Below are 22966 nucleotides of genomic sequence, written 5' to 3' on the forward strand. Positions count from 1 at the left end.
CAGCTGTTGTGTATTTCAGCTTACACCATCCCCATTGGGTCCTGGGAGCCACTCACATCCTTGGTGTCTGGGACTTTCTAGTGGTTCCCCAAGTTCCCAACCTCCACTGCTACTTATTTGTATTCCTTCTGGCCCTCTGGACTTCTGTCTCTTTCCATACTTGGTCTTCTCCCACCCCCATTCCCTCTTCTCCTCCACCCTCCCCCCCCCGGGGTTTATTTTCTACCCGCTTCTAAGTGGATTTGAAACACCCACAGTTTGGCCTTTCTTCTCATTAAGCTTCCTATGGTCTGAGTTTTATCATAGTATTCTGAGCTTTTGGGCTAATATCCTCTTATCAGTGAGTACATACCATGCATGTCCTTTTGGGTCTGTGTTACCTCACTTAGGATGATATTTTCTAGTTCCATCCATTTGCCTACAAAGTTTGTGAAGTTTTTTTTTTTTTTTTAAAGATCTATTTATTTTATTTTATATGAGTACACTGTAGCTGTCTTCAGTGCACACAGATTGCACACACACCAGCAGTGTGCAATCAGATCCCATTACAGATGGTTGTGAGCCCCCATGTGATGCTGGGAATTGAACTCAGTACTCTTAACTACTGAGCCATCTCTCCTGCTGAAGTTCTTTTTAATAGCTGAGTAGTAGTACATTGTGTAAATGTACGATATTTTCTGTATCCATTCTTCCGTTGAGGGACATCTGGGTTGTTTCCAGCTTCTGGCTATTATAAATAAGGCTGTTTACCTCCCTTTAGGACAGATTGTCTCTCAGGCCTCATCTTACAAGAACATTTCCTGTGAGCAGTTTTAATGAAGCTAGTCTTTACTGATCTTCATTTTTAAGACTTGAGTGGTTTTTATTTTATGTGTATGTATGCATGCATGCATGCATGTATATTAAAACAATTGTCCTTAGTTCTGTGGTTACATTCTCTTTATGGACAGAATGTCTCGATGGTCAAGTCCAGTGACTGACTGTGGTGTTGTCTGTCGTTGCTCCTTTAGCCTCTGCAGTAGAAACTGAATGTAAAAGTTGTTCAGAAACACATTTATTAGTCTAGAGAAATAAGTTTATCTGAGTGGGGAGATGGCTCAGGAGTTAAGAGCACCAGCTGTTCTTCATACAGAGCTCTTTTCAGTTCCCAGCACCCACCCACTGGTCCTCAGCCATCTTTAATTCCAGCTTGAGGGAATCTGGTGCCCTCTTCTGGCCTCTGTACGCACCAGAGAAGCAAGTAATGCCTCTGTGTGTGTGTGTGTGTGTGTGTGTGTGTGTGTGTCTGTCTGTCTGTCTGTCTGTTTCTTTCTGTGTGTATGTGTGCATAGAATATAAATTGCTTGTTCTCAATACCTTTTTGGTAGATTTAAAAAATTGCCTGACATTCAGAGAATTTAGATTAAAACTTTTTGGCACTAAATTAGCTCTCTAATATACTTTACTTTTTAAAGATTTTCTTAGGATTTTATTTATTTTTATTTTATGTTTATGAAATGTTTTGCCTGTGTACCACATACTTGAGGTATTCCTGGAGGCCAGAAGAGGGTTTCAGATTCCCTGGGACTGGACTTACAGACACTTGTGAGCCACTACATAGGTGCCCGGAATCGAACCTGGGTCCTCTGAAAGAGCAGTCAGTGTTAACATCTTATTATCTCTCCAGACCCTTTAAGACACTTGGATATACAAATATAGTTCATTACTGGAATATTCTTTGGTTTATGAGTTATTTTTCTTCTTTGCTCCTCTCTTCTTCTCTCTCTCCTTTCCTTCTTTAAGATGCAGAGGGCTCGGTACCATATTTTAGGCTGACCTGGAACACACTTTGTATCCCAAATTGGTCTTGAACACACAGCAATTCCCCTGCCTCTGCCTCCTGAGTACTGGCAGTACTGATGCTGGACTATTTTTTATAGGTAATGTTTTTGGGTTTTGTTTTGTTTTTTTTTTTTTTTTTGGTTTTTCGAGACATGGTTTCTCTGTATAGCCCTGGATGTCCTGGAACTCACTTTGTAGACCAGGCTGGCCTCGTACTCAGAAATCCGCCTGTCTCTGCCTCCCAAGTGCTGGTATGTTATGTATACTTCAGAATTCAGAGATAAGAACTACAGTTTTCACTGATTTGGGCAGTTCAACTGATGTGGTAATTTGTATTTGTAGGTTGCTAGTTTTATATAATGAATTATTTATTTAATTTTAAGTTATTCAGTGCAGCCTTTACATAAGGTTTATTCCACATAGCAATCTCATTTTTCTTGGTGCTTTTATATGCATTTAAAAGTAGCGGTACCAGAGGAGAGTCATGACAGTGGTGGAGAGGGTGAGGAACCCCTACGTGGTTAGTGTGTTTGCAGATGTACGCAGTGTCTGCCTGCAGATGATCTGGTGTGAGATACAACTGTTCTTGTAAGCACATCACAGCTGAATATTTCACTCCTCTTCCTTCCTTCCCTTAAACTTGCCCCCTTCTGTGTCCCCTGTGTCCCCATTCCCTACAGCGTTCCCTGCTGGCTGTGGTGGAGATTGGTGTGCTGTGAATTGCACAATCAGCTAAGTGAGTACCAGAAGAGTCTAAGAACCCTGGCAGCTGACTGCTTGCTTTCTCCAGGAATAGGGACCTTTTGTCCCTCAGGTAATACTTCTCTTCCCCACTTTTCATTTCCTTTCTGTAAGCACGGATTGTGCCCCACATAAAGATGACCTCATTTTTAAAGAAGTAGATAGCTACAAGTTCACAAGTTCATGTAAGTCCTCCTTTAGAAGAATGTCCGGTTTTTGTTTTTGTTTTTTTTTTTTTTTTGACAAGGTTTGGCAACTCAGAAAGTTGTCACCATCCTTTTCTGATGTCGCAAGGGGAATTTGATAATTTACAGCCAGGTATTGGGCAATAGTAACTAGGATCTGATGTTTTAATGTGTATGGCTTCTTAGTCTAATGTGATTACTAAGGTCTAAAGACTTTTTTTGATCATAAAAATGTTTTGGTCACTTCTCATTCTCCATTGAAGGCCTTAAGAGATCATTTTGTGTTTAATATCCATTTTGATCTGTATCATTTAAATAGTCATAATCATGGGAATGGTTCTGTTTGCAGTGGGGCAGCCTTTTCATGGTTCTGTCTTACCTTCTGCGTCTCATTTGAAGATTTATCATCAGTGGTGAGTTATGCCACCTGCACATAGCTCCAGCTAATTGGGATATCAGATAACACACACACAGACACACACACGTGCTCGAGGGCCAGGTCCAAACAAAAGACAACCCCCCCCCCAAAAAGAAAAAAAAAAAACCAAACCAGTGACATATACAGCTCATTACATAGTTCAGACTAATGGAACAGTCAGTAAGTGTTTTATTGTCACGATGGTCTTGTTTGCCATTCTTGCTCCTCTTGATCCTCTGTAGGCACTTAGAAATCTGGATCTCACTGCAAAATTGACAAACTTTTAAAAATGTTTGAAATTCATTTTGCTGTAGTGGCAATTAAGGTGTTTGTTTATTTGTTTGTTTGCTTATAAAGGCATTCAGGGAAGACTCTGATCTTGTGTATACATTCATTAAGTCGTCTGGGTCAGGCATTCAGGAAGTATAGTCCAACCACAATCTGGTGCATTTTCTCCATTGCCCCTCTTTAACATAGCGTCTGCTGGTCAGTGCTCATCTTACTGAAGATGAGCTGTTATGATTGTATTCTGGTTTTCGGTTGTTAAGATGTATTTATTTTATATGTATAAGTGTTTTGCTTGCATGTCTGTCTTAGAACGATGTTTGTGCCTGGTGCCCATGGAAGCCAGAAGAGAGTAGCTGGTCTCCTGGAACTGAGGGTATACATGGTTCTGAATAGTCACGTGGAGTGCTGAGAGTTGAACCAGCACCTTCCAAAAGAGTAGCCAGCACTGTTACCTACTGACCTCTGTTCAGCACCGTGAGAGCACTGTGTGTCAGTACTCATTATTTCCAGGGTTAATTCTTTTTCATTACCTCCCTATGCTTTGCTTTTCTTCCCATTTCTGGGGGTAGACCCTAGCACCCCATGTATGCTAAGTAAGTGCTTTACCAGTAAGCTCTAGCCCTTTGAGCTTTATTTCTGTTTTTGAGACAATATCTCACTAGGTTTTCTAGACAGGCAGACCTTTGAACTTTCTTTGCATCCTAGGCCAGGTCTTGAGCTTGCTTAGCCTCCTGGGTAGCCGGATTACAGCTTGTGCCTCATGACCCAGATTAGCTCCTCACCTGACTCAGTCATGAGTCCTGTTTAGTAGATGCCTGTTACATTTATAAAGATTTACTTGTTGTATTTGATGTGAGTGTTTTTCCTGTGTGTATGTGTGTTTACACTGTGTCCCTAGTAACTGTGGACCCAGAGGAGCAGCAGCGATTCCTGCAGCCGAGTGAAGACAGTTTGAGGATCTGAACCTGGGACTTTGGCAAAAGCAGCACGGGCTGCATCCCAGCAGCCTGACTGCTGAGGTCATCTTGTTCTGAAGTTAGGGCAGGCAGACTGCCTGGCACATGTCGGAGCATCTCTGCTCTCACTACCCAGATTTATCAGTTTTGTATCAGTTTTCTGCAACTAAATGTTCTCTTTTCCTTCTGGCCTTAACAGTTTTTTATTTTATCCTTAGCTCTGTTACCAGAGAGCTGTTTTGGAGCTAATCTTACTTAAGATTTTGCTAAATCTTTTAATGGTTCATGTTGAAGTTTTCAAGAAAAAGTTGTTTATAACAGATTTTTTTTCCCTCAAAGAATTTTGTTTGTTTTGAAACAGGGTTTCTCTACATAGACCTGTGTATCCTGGACTCATTGTGCAGACCAAGCTGGCCTCAAACTCACAGAAGTCCTCTTGTCTCTGCCTCCTGAGTGCTGGGATTAATGGCGTGCACCATTTCTTCTGGCCTCAAAGAATTCTTAAGATTGAGCTTCAGCTCACAGGTTGATGAAAGTCAACTTCTTGGGGTGGCAATGGGGCCGAGAGTCCATCAGCTTGCATGTCTTTATTTGATTCTCCTCCCACCTACATTGAGCCACAGTCAATCTACTGAGACCATGAGAAACTGATTCCTGGGAAGAAAGGATAGTCTTGTAAAATAAAAGTCCTTCCTGCTTGTTTATGTTTCTCAAGGTATACCATTTTTTTTTTAATTAGGTATTTTCCTCAATTACATTTCCAATGCTATCCAAAAAGTCCCCAATACACCATTTTTTTTCTAATGAAAATGTCTTATACTATGGTATACTGTTCTATATTACAATACATCTGCATATGGCCATTGTATGTGACCCTTTATAAACCTTGACCTTATTACTTACTGCCTCTGTCCTCTGTCTCATTTTCCGAGTAGAAACTTTCTCTTAAATAAGCATGTCTCAGGGAATGCTTTCCCAAAGTTGTCTTTTTTTTTTCCCTTGTTTTTTTGAGACAGGGTTTCTCTGTGTAGCCCTGGCTATCCTGGAACTCACTCTGTAGACCGGGCTGGCCTCGAACTCAGAAATCCACCTGCCTCTGCCTCCCGAGTGCTGGGATTGGGGGGCGTGTGCCACCACTGGACAGCTAAAGTTGTATTCTTTATTACCAGCAATCGAGCACTCTTTCCCAGCCCCCTTTTCCTCCTATTTTCATTTGTATGGCATTGTCTATGGCACATAGTGGCACTGTCACACACTGTGGTGATGTGTGTCAGGCTCTTCTCTAAGAATGATCAGTGACTGTGTCTCACTGTTCAAGTTGCTGCAGAGTCTGCTGGGCTTTCCTATGAAGGTTAAGTGTAGAATTTTGCCAGTCAACAGTCTAGATACCCCATCCCGATTTTAATAACTGGTCCCTATTTTTAGTGTTAGAACCATTTTCATATTTTTTGAAAATAGTCCTGCAAGCTGAAAAAAATATATCTGTGCATAGAAGACAGCATGTAGTCAATGGGTCCCTACCCTCTTCTGTGCTTTAAGTGCTTATGTTGAAAACTGGCCATTCAAAGTTGTTTTATTTTCTAGCATTTACAAAAATAACCATGCTGAGCAAACAATGTAAATTGAGATTGCAAAGCAGAGTGGACAGAGGGAGATTTTCCTCAGTGGTGTAGCCACAGGCAAGATGCCCACACTTCTGTAGATAGTCTGTCAGCCGTGCTCCTGTAAGCAACCTTTATTTAACTCACTGGGCTGCCAAAACCAAAAACCAAAACAAGACAGGAACGTAGACGAGAAACTGGTTGGGAAAAGGCAGGAAATGGTGGGAGCGGGAAGGAAACAAGGGAGGTGTGGGGTGACTAGAATCAAAATAAATTAGATACATGTATGAGAATGTCCCAGTGAAACCCATTATGTATAGTTAATATATGCTGGCCCCTGGCTCTTAACTTAAAAAAATCATTTTGCACAGTGAATTGGTTTTGTCCATTTGTTGGAAATCAATTCAGTATAAATTTGGATCTATGTTTTGAAAGCTATATTGTGTTTTATTGATCCATTATTTATTTACACTGGTATCAGGCTAATTTGGTTTCTGTATCTTTTTTATACATATTGAGTTTGTATAATGCTACCAACTTTGTTCATCTTTTTGAAAGCTATTTTAGGTCTTCTGTATCTCTATAGGAATTTTTAAATCAGCATGTTATTTCTACCATCCTAATGAAATTTTACTTTTAGTTATCTTAAATCTAAGTCTATTTGGGGAAAATTGGTTTCTTAGCAATATTGAGTCATGAAGCCACATAAATTTATTTAAATCTCTAATTTATATATGTTACATACCCTCTTAAATGTACATAGCTCAAAATATCATTTTCTGTGGCCATGTGTTGACACACCTATAATCCCAGCTACCTTGCCTGGCAACTTGAGAGGGCCAACTGCTGAAATTTATCATTTGACCTTTGCACACATGTGCATTTTCACACAGCTACATACATGCACACATGCATGTGTACACACACATGGATGCACTCCCTAAGGAGAGTAAAGATGAACCCTTTAAAGAGAAGGAAGCAGTTACCTTTCAGAAGAGAGGGATGGGGTAGAGGAAAGCATGGTTAGGCTGAAAGGCATAGCTTTGCTCAAGGAGAAGAACGTGGATGTCTCTGCAGAAGAGCCTCATTTGTTTCTTACTCTTCACTGGAGGTATGCTAATGGATGTATAATGCATTTCATGGATTGTGAAAGATACGATTAATTTGTAGATTAAGGATTTAATGTTCTTAGGGGCTGGAGAGATGGCTCAGCGGTTAAGAGTACTGGCTACTCTTCCAGAGGACCCAGGTTCAATTTCTAGCACACACATGGTAGCACACAACTGTCTATAATTTCAGTTCCAGGTGTTCTGACACCCTCATACATACATACATACATGCAGCTAGAACACCAATATACATAAAATAAAAATATATAAATTATTAAAAATAATTTAAAAATAATTAAATTGAATATTTAATTTAAATAATTTATCAGATTAGGGAAGAAGTTTCCAAAAATATCCCTTTTTGTTGATTTTAAAATGTGCTATTGTCAGCCAGGTGTGGTGGCACTCAGAGGCAGAGGAAGGCAGATTTCTGTGAGTTCCAGGCCAGCCTGGTCTACGAAGGCAGTTCTAGAACTCTAGGCCTGCCAGGGTCTCTCAGTAGTAAGACCCTTTCTTAAGACAAAACAAAAAGACCATTGGTTTGAAGGCATTTTATTTTTCTAGAAATAGTGTTAGGAATACAGTGGGGCACAGACTTATATAACGACTTATAATGACTTCAATATGTCTGCATATGTAATGGCTTTCTTTTTCAGTGCTGGAGAACCAGACTCAGGACTTAACTTGTCACACAAGAGCTCTGCCACTGAGGTACACGCTCAGCTCCATGTTGGCTTTGATCCTTATAAAGACAGACAGACAGTCTTGAGAGTCCGTGTAGGGATTCCACTTCCCTACTCAGTGTGAGCTCCTGTTGTGGTCGGTGTGTGTCCAGCTTGGGTGAACTGAGAACAGTACTGAGAAGAGTCCTTTGGGAGGCTCCTGCTCTAAAATGTTGATTTGGTTCTTTCTCAGTCACAGCTGTTATCAGTAATTAGCTGTAGACTAAGAATTTAATGTTGCCTCCCCGAGGCTGTGTAGTCAACCTCTACACGAACTAAGTGTAATTAAAGACGCATTTCAAAGTGTTTTACGTGTTACTTTCCATGTTGTGGTGTTTCCTAGTAACGTGTGCTGGGCAGTCACTCAAGAAGTATTTGCTTGGGCTGGAGAGATGACTCAGTGGTTAAGAGCACGAGCTGCTCTTTCAGAGGTCCTGAGTTCAATTCCCAGACCACATGGTGGCTCACAACCATCTGTAATGGGAGCCGAGGCCCTCTCCTGGTGTGTCTGAAGACAGCTAAACTCTACTCATGTACATAAAACAAACAAATCTTAAAAAAGTATTTGCTTATAAATATTAATTTTAAAAAATTTAACAAAAATAAAATAACGAAATTGAAGTGATTTTATTTAAATTTTTAGAGAGAGGGTCTCACTATGTAGTCCTTGCGATCTATAACTTATTTTGTAGATCAGGCTGGCTGTGACTCAAAGATCTGCCTATCTCTGCCTACCAAGTGCTGGGATTAAAGGCATGCACCACCACACCAGTCCCAATTTATTTCCTGTATGGCTAAACTTAATCAGTTTTCAATGCAGTGATATTTTGCCTTTTCTGTGTTTAAAACACCTAACAGTTTGCTAAAATATGGACCCTACTTAAGAACTACAGTTTGAATAACTACTAGAAAAAAATTAAACTGTTTAACATGTATTGTTAAATTCTCTGTAAAATCTAGACTTTCATGCTATATCGTGAATACAATCACACAGAAATTCTTGTTTCTAGTTACTACTAGATATTCTATAACATTTGCTATTTGACAACATATTTTCAAGATCCAGGATGAGCTCTTTGTAAGAATAGTGCAGGGCATGAACACGTGAGCACAGCAGTCAGAAAGATGCCTTCTGAGTAGTTAGGATATTGAGAAATGCACATTTATTGGTGATCTTAGACTGGTGTCATGGAGGGAGGTATGTGGATGGGAGGGGGTGGCTCGGAGGAAGGGAGGCAAGCCGTCAGAGGGGTTAGGATAAGTGTATGTCCTGAGGTTCCTGCAGAGGCGTAGGATAAGTGTGTGGATGTTCTGAGGGTAGGATAAGCTTATGTACGTTCTGAGGTTCCTGCTCTGCTTTGTGCTTGGTTTTCCTTTTAGAGACTGACCTCAAACTAACCATGTAGCCCAGGCTAGCCTTGCACTTCTGACCCTTCTGCCTCCATCTCCTAAGAGTTACAGGCATAACCCACTAGGGCAAACTTTCCAGTATTCTCTTTAGCCATAGAATTTTACATTGTCCTTCACACACTCTATTTAACTTATGTGGTTCACTTAACAAATAGCTACCTTCTGTTGCTTTGGCAAATAAATAACTATGTGATATTTGGAGGGTTTATGTTCTCATTTTAAATTTTTATTATATTTTATTCAGTTTACTTGTTTTTGTATTGGGGCGTGTGTGTGCACATGGAGGTCAGAGCACAGCTTGTGGGAGTCAGTTTTCTTCTTTCACTTTGAGGTTCCAGGGATGGAATTCCAGTCTTCAAGTGTAGGGTCAGGGGCTTTACCTACCGAGCCCTCACCAGCCCATGTTTCATGTTTTCTGATTAAGTCCCCCTGTCTAGGCCATTGTTGAATTCTTCATCCTTCACCTTAGCCTCTCTAGTGCTGGGTTACAGGCATGCACCGCCCTGGAGACCTTTGTTTTTGTGATGAGACTGCAAAACCAATTTGATGAAAATGGATATAAATATAATTAAGATTTATAGTATGTAATATCAGATGTAAAAATGTATGTCTTCTAAGTTAAGGTGTATTCCATGTAGTTTCATGAAGCCCAAAACATTTGTAAAGAAAATTAGGGTAAATTGCGATGTAATTTGTGCAGTGTTCATGTTCTTCAAACCTTATGGCAGTATTGATCGTGCTGACACTCACCCAGTTACTGTGTGTTGGGGCTCATTCTAGCATGTCACATGTGCTAACTTGGACATCCTCAGACTTACTCTACCAAGGAGCTTCTGTTACCTCCCTTTGCACGTAAGGAAACGGAGGCGTGCACGCGTTTACTTGGCCTGTGGTTATGATGCGCTCTCTGGGCAAATGAGATTAAGGTCATCTTCCACTATGCAGCACTTTCCTTTGTTTTCCCTAAACCATTACTTAATGCAGTGTTGTAGACATAATTTAGACTCTAGTAATTATGCGTTGATTGTAAAATGTGTGATTTAAATAAGACACATTTGCTTGTAAATTTTAGTGCTGAAGTTTGGACATTTTTGCTATACTAAGAAGCTAGTAAATTTGTTTTCATATATTATGTGTGATTAAAGGAAATGCTTGTTGCCGGGCAGTTGTGGCACACCCTTTTTATCTCAGTACTTGGGAGGCAGAGGCAGAGGCAGGCAGATTTCTGAGTTTGAGGCCAGCCTGGTCTTCAGAGTGAGTTCCAGGACAGCTTAGGGATATACAGAGAAACCCTGTCTCGAAAAAACAAACAAACAAACAAACAAACAAACAAACAAAAAAGGAGATGCTTGTTAAAATAGAAGCTATTTTTACTCTTACAGGGGACCCAGATTCAGTTCCCTGTACCCATGCGTGTATTAGCTCATGCTGTCTGCATCTGCAAAGTTCCAGGGGACGCAGTACCCCATTCTGACTTAACAGGCACAGGCACTCATGTGGTACACAGACATTCATGTTGGCAAAACACTCATGCACATAGAAAATAAACAAACCTTTAAGAAATATGATAGCTAATAATGTACATTCATCTTAACATTTGTTTGTTATAGTGGTAGAAACATGATTCATGTATACTTTTAAAAACACTTATTGTGGAGAGTGGATGTGTGTGTGTGTTGAGGTTAGAGGACAACTTGTGGGAGTTGGTTCTCTCCGTCCACAAGTGGGTTTCAGGTGATAAACTCAGGCTGTCAGGCTTGGTGGCAAGTACTTTTACCTGCCGAGCTATTTCACCGGCCATATACTTCTATTTTTTCTAACTTTATTTTTTGTGCATGGCTGTTTTGCAGGTATGTATATCTGGGTACGGCATATCCACAAATGTACCTGGCACTCGTGGAAGCCAGGAGAGGGTTTTTGATCTCCCAGAGCTGCAGTTAGAGATAGTTAGTTTGAACTGTCATGTGGAGACTGAACCTAGGCTGTCAGTAAGAGCAGCCAGTGCTCTTAACCACTCAGCCATCTCTTCAGCCCGCCCATATAGTTTTATAATAAGCCACTGTGCTTGCCATAATGTTGACATAATATTGAAATTTTAGTCTGTAATTTGAGTTCTCTAAGTAATTATTGGGGCTGAAGCTAGTGGTTCAAACACTCGTCGAGCATAGGCGAGGGACTGGGTTATAGTCTCAACATTGAAAAAAAGAGAAAAGAAAAGGAAATGAGTAAGAGTTGTGCTGCCTTTATCTTTAGCACATCCTGTGACTCCCGTCTGCGCAGCTGTTTCAACTTCGACATATTTGGGCCAGTTTTCTTCTTTATGATCATCTGCGTTCCTGTTAACACACTTTCTTTCTTAGGTTTTTATGGTTCCCTTCTTCTCTTTTATCTGCCTTCCAAATAAATATTCACAAGTTTAAGTTATCATGGTAGTTATCATGCTCCCCCCCTTTACACTTTAGTTTTAAATATTTAGTGATTATTCAGTAAGCTAAAATAATTTACTTGATTTCAGATTATGATGTGTTCTATTTTGAGTCAAGTTCAGTACTATGACCCTTTCCTTGTTACTGTTCATGAGAATTACTGTCCTATCTGGGAACTGCAAATGGAACCTTAGGAAGGAGACTCCCACAGCAGCACTCGTTCTTCCATGCTGTAAGACTTCATTGTAGTCTTCTGCTCATGCAGACTGGGAAACACACAATATACACTTAACCAAAGTCTGCATTCCTCTTTTAGTCTCACAGAAATATGGCTGAAAAATCACTTCCTGAAGCATGATATTACGTGATTGGTAAGCATTTGTATGTAAGTGAAATATATGTAAAATAAACCAATAGAAAATGTATAGCTTAGACTATACGATACTTAGTAAGAAACCAGCTGCTGTGTAACTGTGAATGTGATAGTCACCTGTGTGTGTCCATCTACTATAAACTACCCAGAATAGCTGAATGAAGAGCAGTATTAGTATTTACAGGCTTAGCTTCATCGCTCAGCAGTTTTCAAGTCCTCTTGGGAAAGTAGAAACTTCTGATAGTCCTCTGATCAGCAGACTAGTGGTAGCATTTGTAGTTGAATAGACAGTAGAGAGGTGGGCGTGAGAGGCTCTGGATGATTTACCTAGCACCTAGCTTCAAGCCACACTGAAGATCAGTTAATGTGTTTATTTTCTGTTCTACGGATGAGCCAGTTGAGCATCAGAGAGATGTGTGTGGCTGAACTGGTTCAGACCTGTTTGTGTCTCATTATCAGGCCAGGCTCCTTGCAGAATTTCACCCTTTGTTATAAACTGAAACCAGTATGCTGTGAATTACATATGATTTGAGCCTTGCCATCTTCACTTTTTGCTAGACTTTTCTTTTTGTACTTGGTTGTTTCATCTGCACGGAAGTTATAAACACTCCTTACGGAAAGCGAAGAACTAAGTCCTAAGCCTCCCTCTCCCTGCAAGTCCGAGTTGTCAGCTTTCATGTGTGTGCTATGAGTTGTTCTGGTTAGTCTGGGTCTGTGCCCTCCCCCTCTTTGCTCCTCGTCCCTCCTCCTCCTCCCTCCTCCCAGTCTTCTTTTCTCACTTTGCTTTCAGTGTGGTTACAGCATTTTAAAATAAATTAATTTATTTCAATTTATTTCAACTTAGGTTTTTCCCTCTTCTTACTTTATTTAAAAAATAAAATGTTGAAGCAGGATATCACTAAGTAGCTCAGGCTGGCCTCAAACTCATGGCCCAGTCTGAGAGTGCTGGGACTTCAGGTTTAGACAATAAAGTGCTTGTTGTGTTGCATAAGCCTGGTGTGGTAGTACACACCTGCCATCCCAGTGCATGGGAGGAGGAAACAGGGATCAGAAGTCCAAGGCCATATTTGGCTACATAGTAAGTTTGAGGATAGGCCGACTGCAAAAATTAAATCAAAGCAAGAGAAAAAAGGAACACTGATACCCCCGAGTGCCTTGTAAGCAATTAAAAGGGAATCAGGAAGAGCTCTGAGTTTATTACATTTTCTTCTAGTTCTTCAAAAAGATATGGTCCATGTGCCCTGAAGAAGATAGACATCTGGCCAGAAATCATTCCCTTTCTACATGGTACAGGGTCATCTTCAAGGAATTAGTTACTGAAGCATATTTTTGATGTACATTCTTCACTTGGTCTTATAGGTAGAAGTGTAGTTGAAGTTAGCAGTTTCTAATACAAGGCAGGCTTGAAGGGTTGACATTATTTCCTGAGGGGCACATAAGCTGGGCATGCTGACGCACACATTTAATCCCAGCACAGGAGGCAGAGGCAGGTGGATCTCTGTGAGTCTGAGACCAGTCTGATCTACATAGTGAGTTCCAGGCCAGCCAGAGCCATATGGAGAGACTGTCTTCATAAAAGAAGAAGTTGTGTGTGGGGAGTGGTGGTATACTGTTCTTATAAAGGACTCAGGTTCAGTTCCAGCACCCGCATCAGAGGCTCACAACCAGCTATAACTTTTCCAGGCATCTGCATATACTTGGTACATTTGCTCTTAATGTATAAGGGGGAACATTTTTGTGTTCCAAAGTGGAAAAAAATCCCACCTATTCACGTAGGGAAGTGTTGTTTCTGATTGTGACTAGGATGCCGAGCATTGGATGGACTTTCTGGTCCACTGACATTTCCTCACCCAACTTCATAAACTCAACTCAGAGAGCTAGTAACAGGCTCAGTGTATTGGTTTTAGGATGAGGTCTTTGATCCCTTTGGAGTTGTTTGTGATAAGTATGGGTCTATTTATATTCTTCTACATCAGGCATCCAGTTTGACCAGCACTTTTTGTTTGATTTCCAGTGTGTATTTCTGGCTTCTTTATTATCTATCATCTTTTTTTTTTTTTTTTTTTTTTTTAGGTTTTTGACTCAAATTTTATTTTTTTAACAGCATAGTATTTCTTTTTTTATTAGATATTTTCTTCATTTACATTTCTTTATTATCATTGTTAAAGCTTGAGAAACCAGACCACCTGTGTTCAGTTCCTGGCCCTAGTCCTTTGTATGTCAGTGAGCATGTTATTTAATATTTGTAAATTTTTAAAAATTAATTTTATATGTATGAGGTTTTTGCCTGTGTGTGTGTGTGGGGGGGGGTGTACACCTTGTGCACACCTGGTGCCCAGGGAGGTCAGAAGAGACCGTTAGATCTCCTGGAACTGGAGGTGCAGGTGATTGTGAATTGCCATGTGGATGCTGGGAATTGAACAAGGGTACTCGAGAAGAGCAGCATCAAGCCATCTCTCCAGCCCATTATTTAGTATCTTTGGTGTGTGTGTGTGTTTGTTTTGCTTTTTGTTTGTTTGTTTGTTTATTTTTTGTTCTTTTGAGGCAGGGTTTCTCTGTGTAACAACGCTAGCTCACCTGGAAACAGCTTTGTAGACAAGGCTGGCCTCAAACTCTCAGAGATTTGCCTGCCTTGGCCTCCTGAGTGCTGGGATTAAAGGTGTGCACCACCATGACTGGCTAAATTATTTAATATCTTAATGACTCAGTTTCATCACTTAAATTTTTAAGATTACGTTTGTTTATTGTGTGCATGCATGTCTGTGTGCTATAGAGTGAGCATGGAGGTGAGGGCACAATGTACAGAATTTGATTCTCATCTTCCACCATGTGGGTTCCAGAAATGGAACTCAGGTTCTCACAAATTCTAAGCTATCTCGCCAGCCCAGTTTCTCCACTTTTAGGATGAAGGGTATAATTATACATACTTTAGAAAGTTATAAGCCAAAATAAAGTCTATAAAGCACTTCAGAAATGTAGCTGATAAACAGCAGCCATTGTGTAACAAGTCTGGAAACACACAGAAAAGAATGTCTGTCTACTTGCAGACATCAGAGAGTATTTCTTAGTTCCATTTGACCTGCATAGGTTAGTTGCCAGTCTGTATCAGAGTATCTGACACAGGCTACGTAGCAAGTGTTTAGCTCACAGTTGAAGGCTCAAGGTCCAAGTGGCTCCGGATTTATCCTTGGCTGCATCACCAGGTGGCAAATGGGAGAGAGCAATGGCAGGAGAATGTATTGGGAGCAAACAAGTGGTGATATCTTGAATCAGGAGCAGGAGTGAGTGGGAGTGAGAACAAGCTAAAGAGGCCGGAGTCCTGACATCCTAAAGGACCTAAGAACCTGTCACAGGAGTCATAGGACAGAGGCCTGACTCAACCATCATCACCCTCTTGGGAGTAGTGGGAAGGTGGGGAAGGAATGGGATCAGCTCGGCCATTGGATAAAGACGGGAGATCTACAGCAGGTAGCATTAGCTCAGGGATGAGGGGGAAGAAGCATTAAGTAAGGAATCTGTCATGCTGTGATCTGATTGTCCTTATCTCAGTTTCAGTTCTGGATTTTCCAGGTTCTAGAAGAGTTATCCCTCACCTCCATTTTGTGAGGGTTGGGTGGTGGGGATAGGAATAGGGGGAGAGAGGCATCCTCGCCACAGAGAATCTCTTCCTGAATTCTATCTAAGGTGACTGCAAGTTCGTGACAAAGACCAGAACTTTCTAGATGCTGCTGCTGCAGGGAACGCAGAACCTGATGTAAAAACTGACCTTTGAATGTCCTTGCAAATCTTGAAAATACTTCACCTTTATCTTGGTGCCTTTAGTCCGGAAGGGAGCTGAGATAGAATAGGTATATTTAGGGCTAACCAACCTTGAATTACCAGTTTCTATGCAGACGCTTCTTAAATGATTAACTTGCCTGTGTGCAGATTTGAGCAGGAATCTCAGCTGAAATTTGGAAGAGAACAGATGCAAAATGAAAGCCCAGGGTTTTTCCTGTTTTTAGCTATCCATTGTGACATTTGCTGGGGTTGGGGAGTTAGGGGAGTGGAAAGGGAAGAAGGGGGAGGGAGGTGTGAGGGAAGGTTGAGCGGAGGTGGGGGGAGAGATATACCTATTCTCTCTCTCTCTCTCTCTCTCTCTCTCTCTCTCTCTCTCTCTCTCTGTGTGTGTGTGTAACCCTGTCTGCCTTGAACCTCTCTCCGTAGACCAGGCTGTCCTCAAACTCAGAGATCCAGCTGCCTCTGCCTCCTGCGTGCCGGGATTAAAGGCGTGCGCCGCCACCACCACCTGGCTTAGGTCTCACCTCTTTACTGTCTCAGTATCATACTATCTTGGGGACCAAGCAATCCTTTATGCACAGGGTTCTTTGGGGGAACATCCATCGTCTAGACTACAATACTAGACCATAAAAGGGAAGTAGGAATTTGGTTGGTGGAGGAAGAGCTAGGCATTCTGGGGCTTTGGGCTGGAGGAGATGGGAAGAAGATTGTTCTCGGGCTGGTGAGATGGCTCAGTGGGTAAGAGCACCCGACTGCTCTTCCAGAGGTCCAGAGTTCAAATCCCAGCAACCACATGGTGGCTCACAACCATCCGTAATGAGATCTGGCGCCCTCTTCTGGAGTGTCTGAAGACAGCTACAGTGTACTTACATATAATAATAAATAAATCAAAAAAAAAGAAAAAAAAGAAGATTGTTCTCAGCAGTAGCTGTGTTGGTCAGTCTGGCAAAGCTGCTCTACAGGATGAGATGTGCTTATGTGTACAGCAAGCAGGTTTTCTTCCTTAGTGATTATTCATTGGTTTGTGGCGATTCCTGAGGTTGTGTTAAATTCTTAACATGAAGTATAGCATCTTTATGACAGTGATTGGTGATTTTGGTCTCCCTGAACTTTGACTTTCCTAGTGCTGGCACAGAAAACACAGCTGTCAGGACCATGGCCCAGGAACATAGATTTAGTGTACATCAAATACCATGTTCCAGTGTGGTAACAGTTCATGAAGCCTTTATGGTAAAACAGCAAAGAACATCATAAATCAAGACACATCAGATACATTGGTGGGAACTCGATAGGGGGATTACAGCAAAGTGGACAAAGTCTCTTCTGTAGGCTCCAGATGTTGTCTGATATCTTAGTCTCCGGGTTGGTAAAATCGGATGGTCTCTGTACATTCCGGTGGACTTACTTAATAGTTAGGGGTGTTAAGTGAAACAGGTGGGCAGTGAGGGAATATTTAGGGGACTTAGAGAGCCCAAGCTGGTTTGGCTCCCAATTGTAACATTCCAGTTCTCCACAATCACGGGGCTTTAAAAGCATTTCTTTATTATAATTATTGTGTATGCATGGTTATGAGGCACACTCATGCCACTGTGCGTGTGTGAACATCAGAGGACAGTGCTGTGACTTCTCTCACCACTTTTGGAGGATCCAGGCATTGAGCTCAGGTCACAAGGCTGTGGTAAGTGTCTTACCTGCTGAAACCTCTTGTAGACCCCTCCACCACACCCCCTTTTTTTCCCTGAGACATGGTTTCTCTGCATAGTTTTGGCTGTTCTGGAACTCACTCTGGAGACCAGGCTGGCCTCTATCCTGGAGATCCTCCTGCCTCTGCTTCCCAGGTGCTGGGATTAAAGGCCTGTGGCACTGCCACCCAGCTCAGCAATTACTTTTTGAAGAGTAGGTGGGTAAAATTAGAAATTTTTGTTTGGGAGAAGGGATTGTTTTCAGGTTTCAGAAATATCTCTAAAAGTATTGAAAAATAGGTTTGCAGTTTATTATTATCATTATTGCTTGTAATACCAAGCATAGAAGTTCAGGTTTCATGTTCTGTCTGGCACACAGGGTAAAATATTTTTTTAAAGGATTTTATTTTAGGGGTCTAGAGAAATGGCTTCACTGCTAAGAGCACTGTTGCTCTTTCTGAGGATACTAGTTCAGTTTCTAGCACCCACATCAGGCAGCTCCCAACTGTCTGTAACTCCAGCTAGAGGGATCTGATACCTCCCTCTTGTGGGCTCTGCAGGCGCGCGCACACACACCCCCCCACACACTCTATTATTTATTTATGCTTTATTTATGTTCGTACTTGTGTAAATGTGAAGTGTGTTATGTGAATGCATGCTGGATTTCTTGGAGTTAGAGCTGCAGCTGTTGGTGGGCTGCATTGTAGGTACTGGGATCTGAACTTCAGGCTTTCTGACAGAGCAGCAAGTGCTCTCAGTCACTGAGCCATCTCTCCCTCCACTCAGCTCTTGTGTGTACTCTTATAAGGAATTCAGTGTTATATCAACTTGTTTTAACTTTAAAAATACCAATTAAATGTCTGAAGCAACATGTTGAAAAGCAGAGATGAAATTTAAAATGAGAATAGGAAAGGTCTTCCACAAATATCCCCTAAGAGATGCTTCATTACAGAAACTGGATTGCAAGCCATGGGAACAAATCAGACAGGTGGTAGGCAAGCTTGACCTCTGAGCTGTGCTGTGTCCTGTCCTTAATACTTCCAAACCTTAGGAAAAATGCTTTTTAGAAAAAGAGATCATAGTCTTCATTATAGTTCAGCGTTTATTCTGTCATGATTTCTTGCACTTTCAGTAAGTATTTTTCTGACTTCCTGTAGGCAAACCTGTAGGAGGAACATGTGGTGCTTCTAGAGTTAAGTCAGAGTTTTAAAAAGTTACCCAGAGAATATCAAAATCAGCTTCTAAATGGGATTGTGTAATTTCCTTCCTCAGAAAATTTAAAAACACTCTATACGTCAGAATTTATTTCTGAAGTGTTTTGGGTTGGTTTCTAATGCTGGGAGTAGCAGGTGATCCTCAGAGGAGTAGTATGACCTCTGACCCTTGTTCTTTGCATGGTGACTGACATCTGTGCCATGTGAGCTGCTGTTAGAGGGTCCTCTCAATTCCCCTACCTTTGTGTGCTTGGTTAATAGCATAGCATTGTCTCTTCTCTCTGATAGGGTCTACAGTGAACAAAAGGTGGTAGGGACTGGGCTTGCATTGTGCCTGGAAAGCAGTGGTAGATACACAGTTTTCATCCATTTGAGGGAGTAAGGACCAGACTTCAGCTGTTTACAGGAATGATGTCACATCGGGGCCCCCAAACTCTAGACTCACTATTAGAGAGTTGTGGCCAGGAGAGCCGAGAACAGCAGTGACAAACACCGGACACGGGTTAAAATAAACTCATCTCTGTGGTGGAGTTTAGTCTGCTGATGTGTTTCTAGTACTCTGTATTTGCTAGGTTGTCTGTAGGGTCATTAGCTGACACTAAAGTCATGTAAGTGTGGTCTCTTTCAGATTCACCAAAAACTTATCTCCTGACAAAATAAACCTCAGCACCCTTAAAGGAGAGGGGGAACTGAAGAGCCTGGAGCTGGACGAGGAGGTGCTGCAGAACATGCTGGACCTGCCCACCTGGCTGGCCATCAGCAAGGTGTTCTGCAATAAAGCCTCTATCAGGGTAAGCTTTGGTGGCTGCCTGCGGAGGCTGCCTGCTCTCAGAAGAGATACTCGGCTTCAGATCTGGTTATAAAGAAACACTGTGTTCCTAGTATTTACCCAGAAAATAGCTGCATGAATGGTTTTCATCCCTTATGTGTATAACTGAAGTAACATACTAACAACTTACATTTACATTTTGTTTAAAACACCTTTATTGATAGTTTAATAAAATTAATTTATTATAAATTAATTGCTTTATTTTGGCATATATTCAGTGATAGCCCGCCCCAAGTTTTATTGTCAAATGAAATGTTTTAAATTTTTAATACTTTATTTTAAAGACGTATATTAGAATTGTCATTTGTTATTGTAGACATTAGGCTATTTTAGAGTTTTATGCCTTTCATTTACCCCTTTGCTGTTTTGAGACGGTTAGGGATATCTATTTACTTCACTACTGTATTTATTATTATTATTTTACTGATTTTTGTTTCAATCTTATGTCAGTTTTTACATCTTATAACTTCTTACTGCTAAAGACCAGGTTTAGGTGAGCGGTTGCATGGGAGAGACAGTGCATGTTAATGTTCTATATAGAGATAGGCTTTGGGCTTCCTTTGGAAAAGGCTACTGTATCCTTTGGTGTTCATCATACTTTAATTTGTGTCTGTGACTCAAATATCACCAAAGACTTGTATACGAACATTGTCTCTGCGATGTATCTGAAATTTGCCATCAGTGGGTTTATTTTGAATTTGCTTTTATGGAGCTAAAAATATGATGGTTGGAATTCTAAAGTTAAAAAACTAATCAACAGAAAAGTGATTATGCTTTGCTGATAATTCTTAAATTATGAAAATAAAATGTATTTTTAAGGACAGGTTAAAAACATGTAACTAATAGAACTTGAAATTCTATTTTATGATATAACATAGATACTTTGATTTCAATAGTGTTAATAATTTCCTCAATTTATTATTTCACAATCTGAGAGAGATGTATAGTATAAAGTATAAGTTGCTATCTTTTAAATGCAAAGATATCTGTTGATTACTATTTCATATAAAGTTTTAATAATTCATTTTAAAGAAATAAATTTATTTGTAGATTCCATGGACAAAACTGAAAACACAGCCTATCTGTTTGGTGAGTACTGAACCTCTTTAAAAATAGGCATTTAGATGTGTAAATGAACTGTTCTGTAACCATTACTATTTTGTTTCTTAGATTTTCCATCTGTTTGTTTCCACTTTATTTTTATTGGATTTAGTTTCTTTAAAGCCATTATGTGCGAAACTTGAACTTTAAAATATAAGAAATTTATCTTTTAATTTAAATTTAATAAACCACTTCCTGTGTTTTTGCTTTTATTGGTTTATCAGGTTTAGTACATATTTCTGTAATGAACTTCACTTTTTAAAGACAATGGGATAAAATGAATCAGTGAACCCTTTGCTTTATATTGTGTGTGTGATGTGGTTGTGTGTGTGTGTGTGTGTGAGAGAGAGAGAGAGAGAGAGAGAGAGAGAGAGAGAGAGATGGCAGGCATGTGGAAGTTAAAAGCACCTTGCAGGAGTTGGTTCTGCCTGCCTACCGCGTTACCCTGTGTTCCAGCTGGGTCTTAGGTTTAGGTTTAGGCTTTGCAGCACGCACTTTTCCTGAGCTCTTTTCCCAGCCCTGGATTCCTAATGCCTTGTTGTTCACGCATTCCGTAGTCCTGGGCGTGCTGTTCTAAACTGAGTCCGCGTCCCTGAGCGTGTTAGTTTCTACCGGGTTTAGCCTCATTCCATAAGTATTCCTTATAAAATCACGTGTTTTCTTTTTGGGTTTTCAAGACAAGCTTTCTCTGTGTGTAGCCTCTGTTCTGGAATTCCTTAGACCAGGCTGGCCTCAAACCATAAGAGATCTGCCTGCCTCTAGTGGTGTCACCACTGCCCAGCCAAGATTATTCTTGTTTTTGACTTTAGTTATTGTTGACTAAGATAATTTCTAAATCAGAAATTCCTATATTAATTATTTCCACCCCACATCCTGAGAAAGCCTTATACACAGGATATGTAACACTGCATATTACTTTTCCATAACCCCTTGTCCCACCCGCTGTACTCATTGCAGTCAGTGCTGTGCCACCAAGCTCCACCCCGTGCTCCAAGCTAGAAACTTCAATTAATCTCTTGAATCTATGATTGATCTGGCTTCCTCATCTCTCGCCTGAAACAGTGCCACTACCTTCTCAGTGTCCTTCCTGCCTCCGTTCTCTTTTCTCCTCTGAAATGAAAGCATAATTATTAGTAAATATTTTTATAAATCAGAAATCTGGTTAGTTTCCTGTAATGGGTTATATTAACTGTCAACTTGACTAAAATTACCTGTTTTTTGATCTTAAGAAATTTATATTTTAACAGAGGTTGATTGAACACACAATCAAATAAGATGACTTTAGATAATGATAAATGCTGTACTTAAAGTCGTGAATTTGTGGATACAGTCACTGTCACAGACATTAGATCTATCTTCAAGAAAAAGCTATCTAGAGAAGAACTTTTCCTCCTATGGAGTGCTTCCCTCTCTTATTCCATAGTGTGCTCACTGCTATGTCTCATATCCAAGATAAGACTTTTAGATGTAGTTCCGTTCCATTAATTAATATATAACTTATCAGTAATGCAATAATATGGGATTAGAGATAGTGCTTCATTAAATCCAGTGGCCTAATCAGTTAATGGCTGCTTCTGTATTCTCTCCCCCACTCATAGATTGTGTATGTAATTTTTCCCACTAGTAGATCAGTGTCTCTGTGCAGGACTGAATGCTTTGTTTTCTCTTTCAGGGTTTTTATCATTGTTAGCTTCCGTCCTACATAAGCAAAAGACAAAGTACCCTTCATCCTTTGACAGTTCACATACATCTCTAATTATTGACTTTATTATTAGTCTCTAGATAAGGTGATAATGGAGATGAGTACATGTGAAGAGCCACGAGCCCCTAACGGTCCGTCACCGATTGCAACTGCCTCAGGACAGAGGTAAGCCGCGGCGTGTGTGGCTCTATGTGGCTGTTATAGACTGCTCTGCTCTGTAGTAGGCTCTCTCATCTGCAGCAACAGGATAGGAAGATATAAAACCCTTTACCCTCACATACCCTCTACTGAGGCCACCCCTGCAATAGACAGTCTTCACATTCTGTGAGTGGCTGATTAATTCTAAGTTCCTTTCCTCTTGATTATCGAATTGTTAAATAGTAATGAGTAGGCAAGAGCAGTGCAGAAGAGCGTAGGCATTCTGTAAATCAGACCCTCTCTTAATTTTTCATTACAGCAGCTGTCTGTGCTTTCATTTTCTATGTCTTCAGTTAACTGTGACTAGAGGCAGTCTAAACATACTAGATGGAAAGTTCTGGAAATAATTAATAAAATTTGAAAATCTATGCTATTATGAATGTCATGAAAGACTGAAATTTATTTATTTT

General features: G+C 40.6%; 1 protein-coding gene across 3 annotated transcripts in view; it reads left to right on the top strand.

Moving 5' to 3' along the window:
* Window positions 1–22966, top strand: part of Uhrf1bp1l (UHRF1 binding protein 1 like) — a 76470-nt gene that overhangs the window by 9090 nt on the left and 44414 nt on the right. The window contains exons 2-6 of one of the 3 annotated variants that reach the window (XM_029482446.1): window positions 2502–2635; window positions 11994–12048; window positions 19355–19517; window positions 20606–20644; window positions 22432–22523. In XM_029482446.1, coding sequence (XP_029338306.1) covers window positions 19455–19517; window positions 20606–20644; window positions 22432–22523 — 194 coding nt within the window. In that variant the 5' untranslated portion in view covers window positions 2502–2635; window positions 11994–12048; window positions 19355–19454. The remainder of the gene's footprint in view (window positions 1–2501; window positions 2636–11993; window positions 12049–19354; window positions 19518–20605; window positions 20645–22431; window positions 22524–22966) is intronic. The other 2 variants (XM_029482445.1, XM_021173952.2) reach the window with 2 other exon arrangements.

The sequence above is a fragment of the Mus caroli genome, chromosome 10 (assembly GCF_900094665.2).
Source record: "Mus caroli chromosome 10, CAROLI_EIJ_v1.1, whole genome shotgun sequence".
NCBI classification, from domain to species: Eukaryota; Metazoa; Chordata; class Mammalia; order Rodentia; family Muridae; genus Mus; species Mus caroli.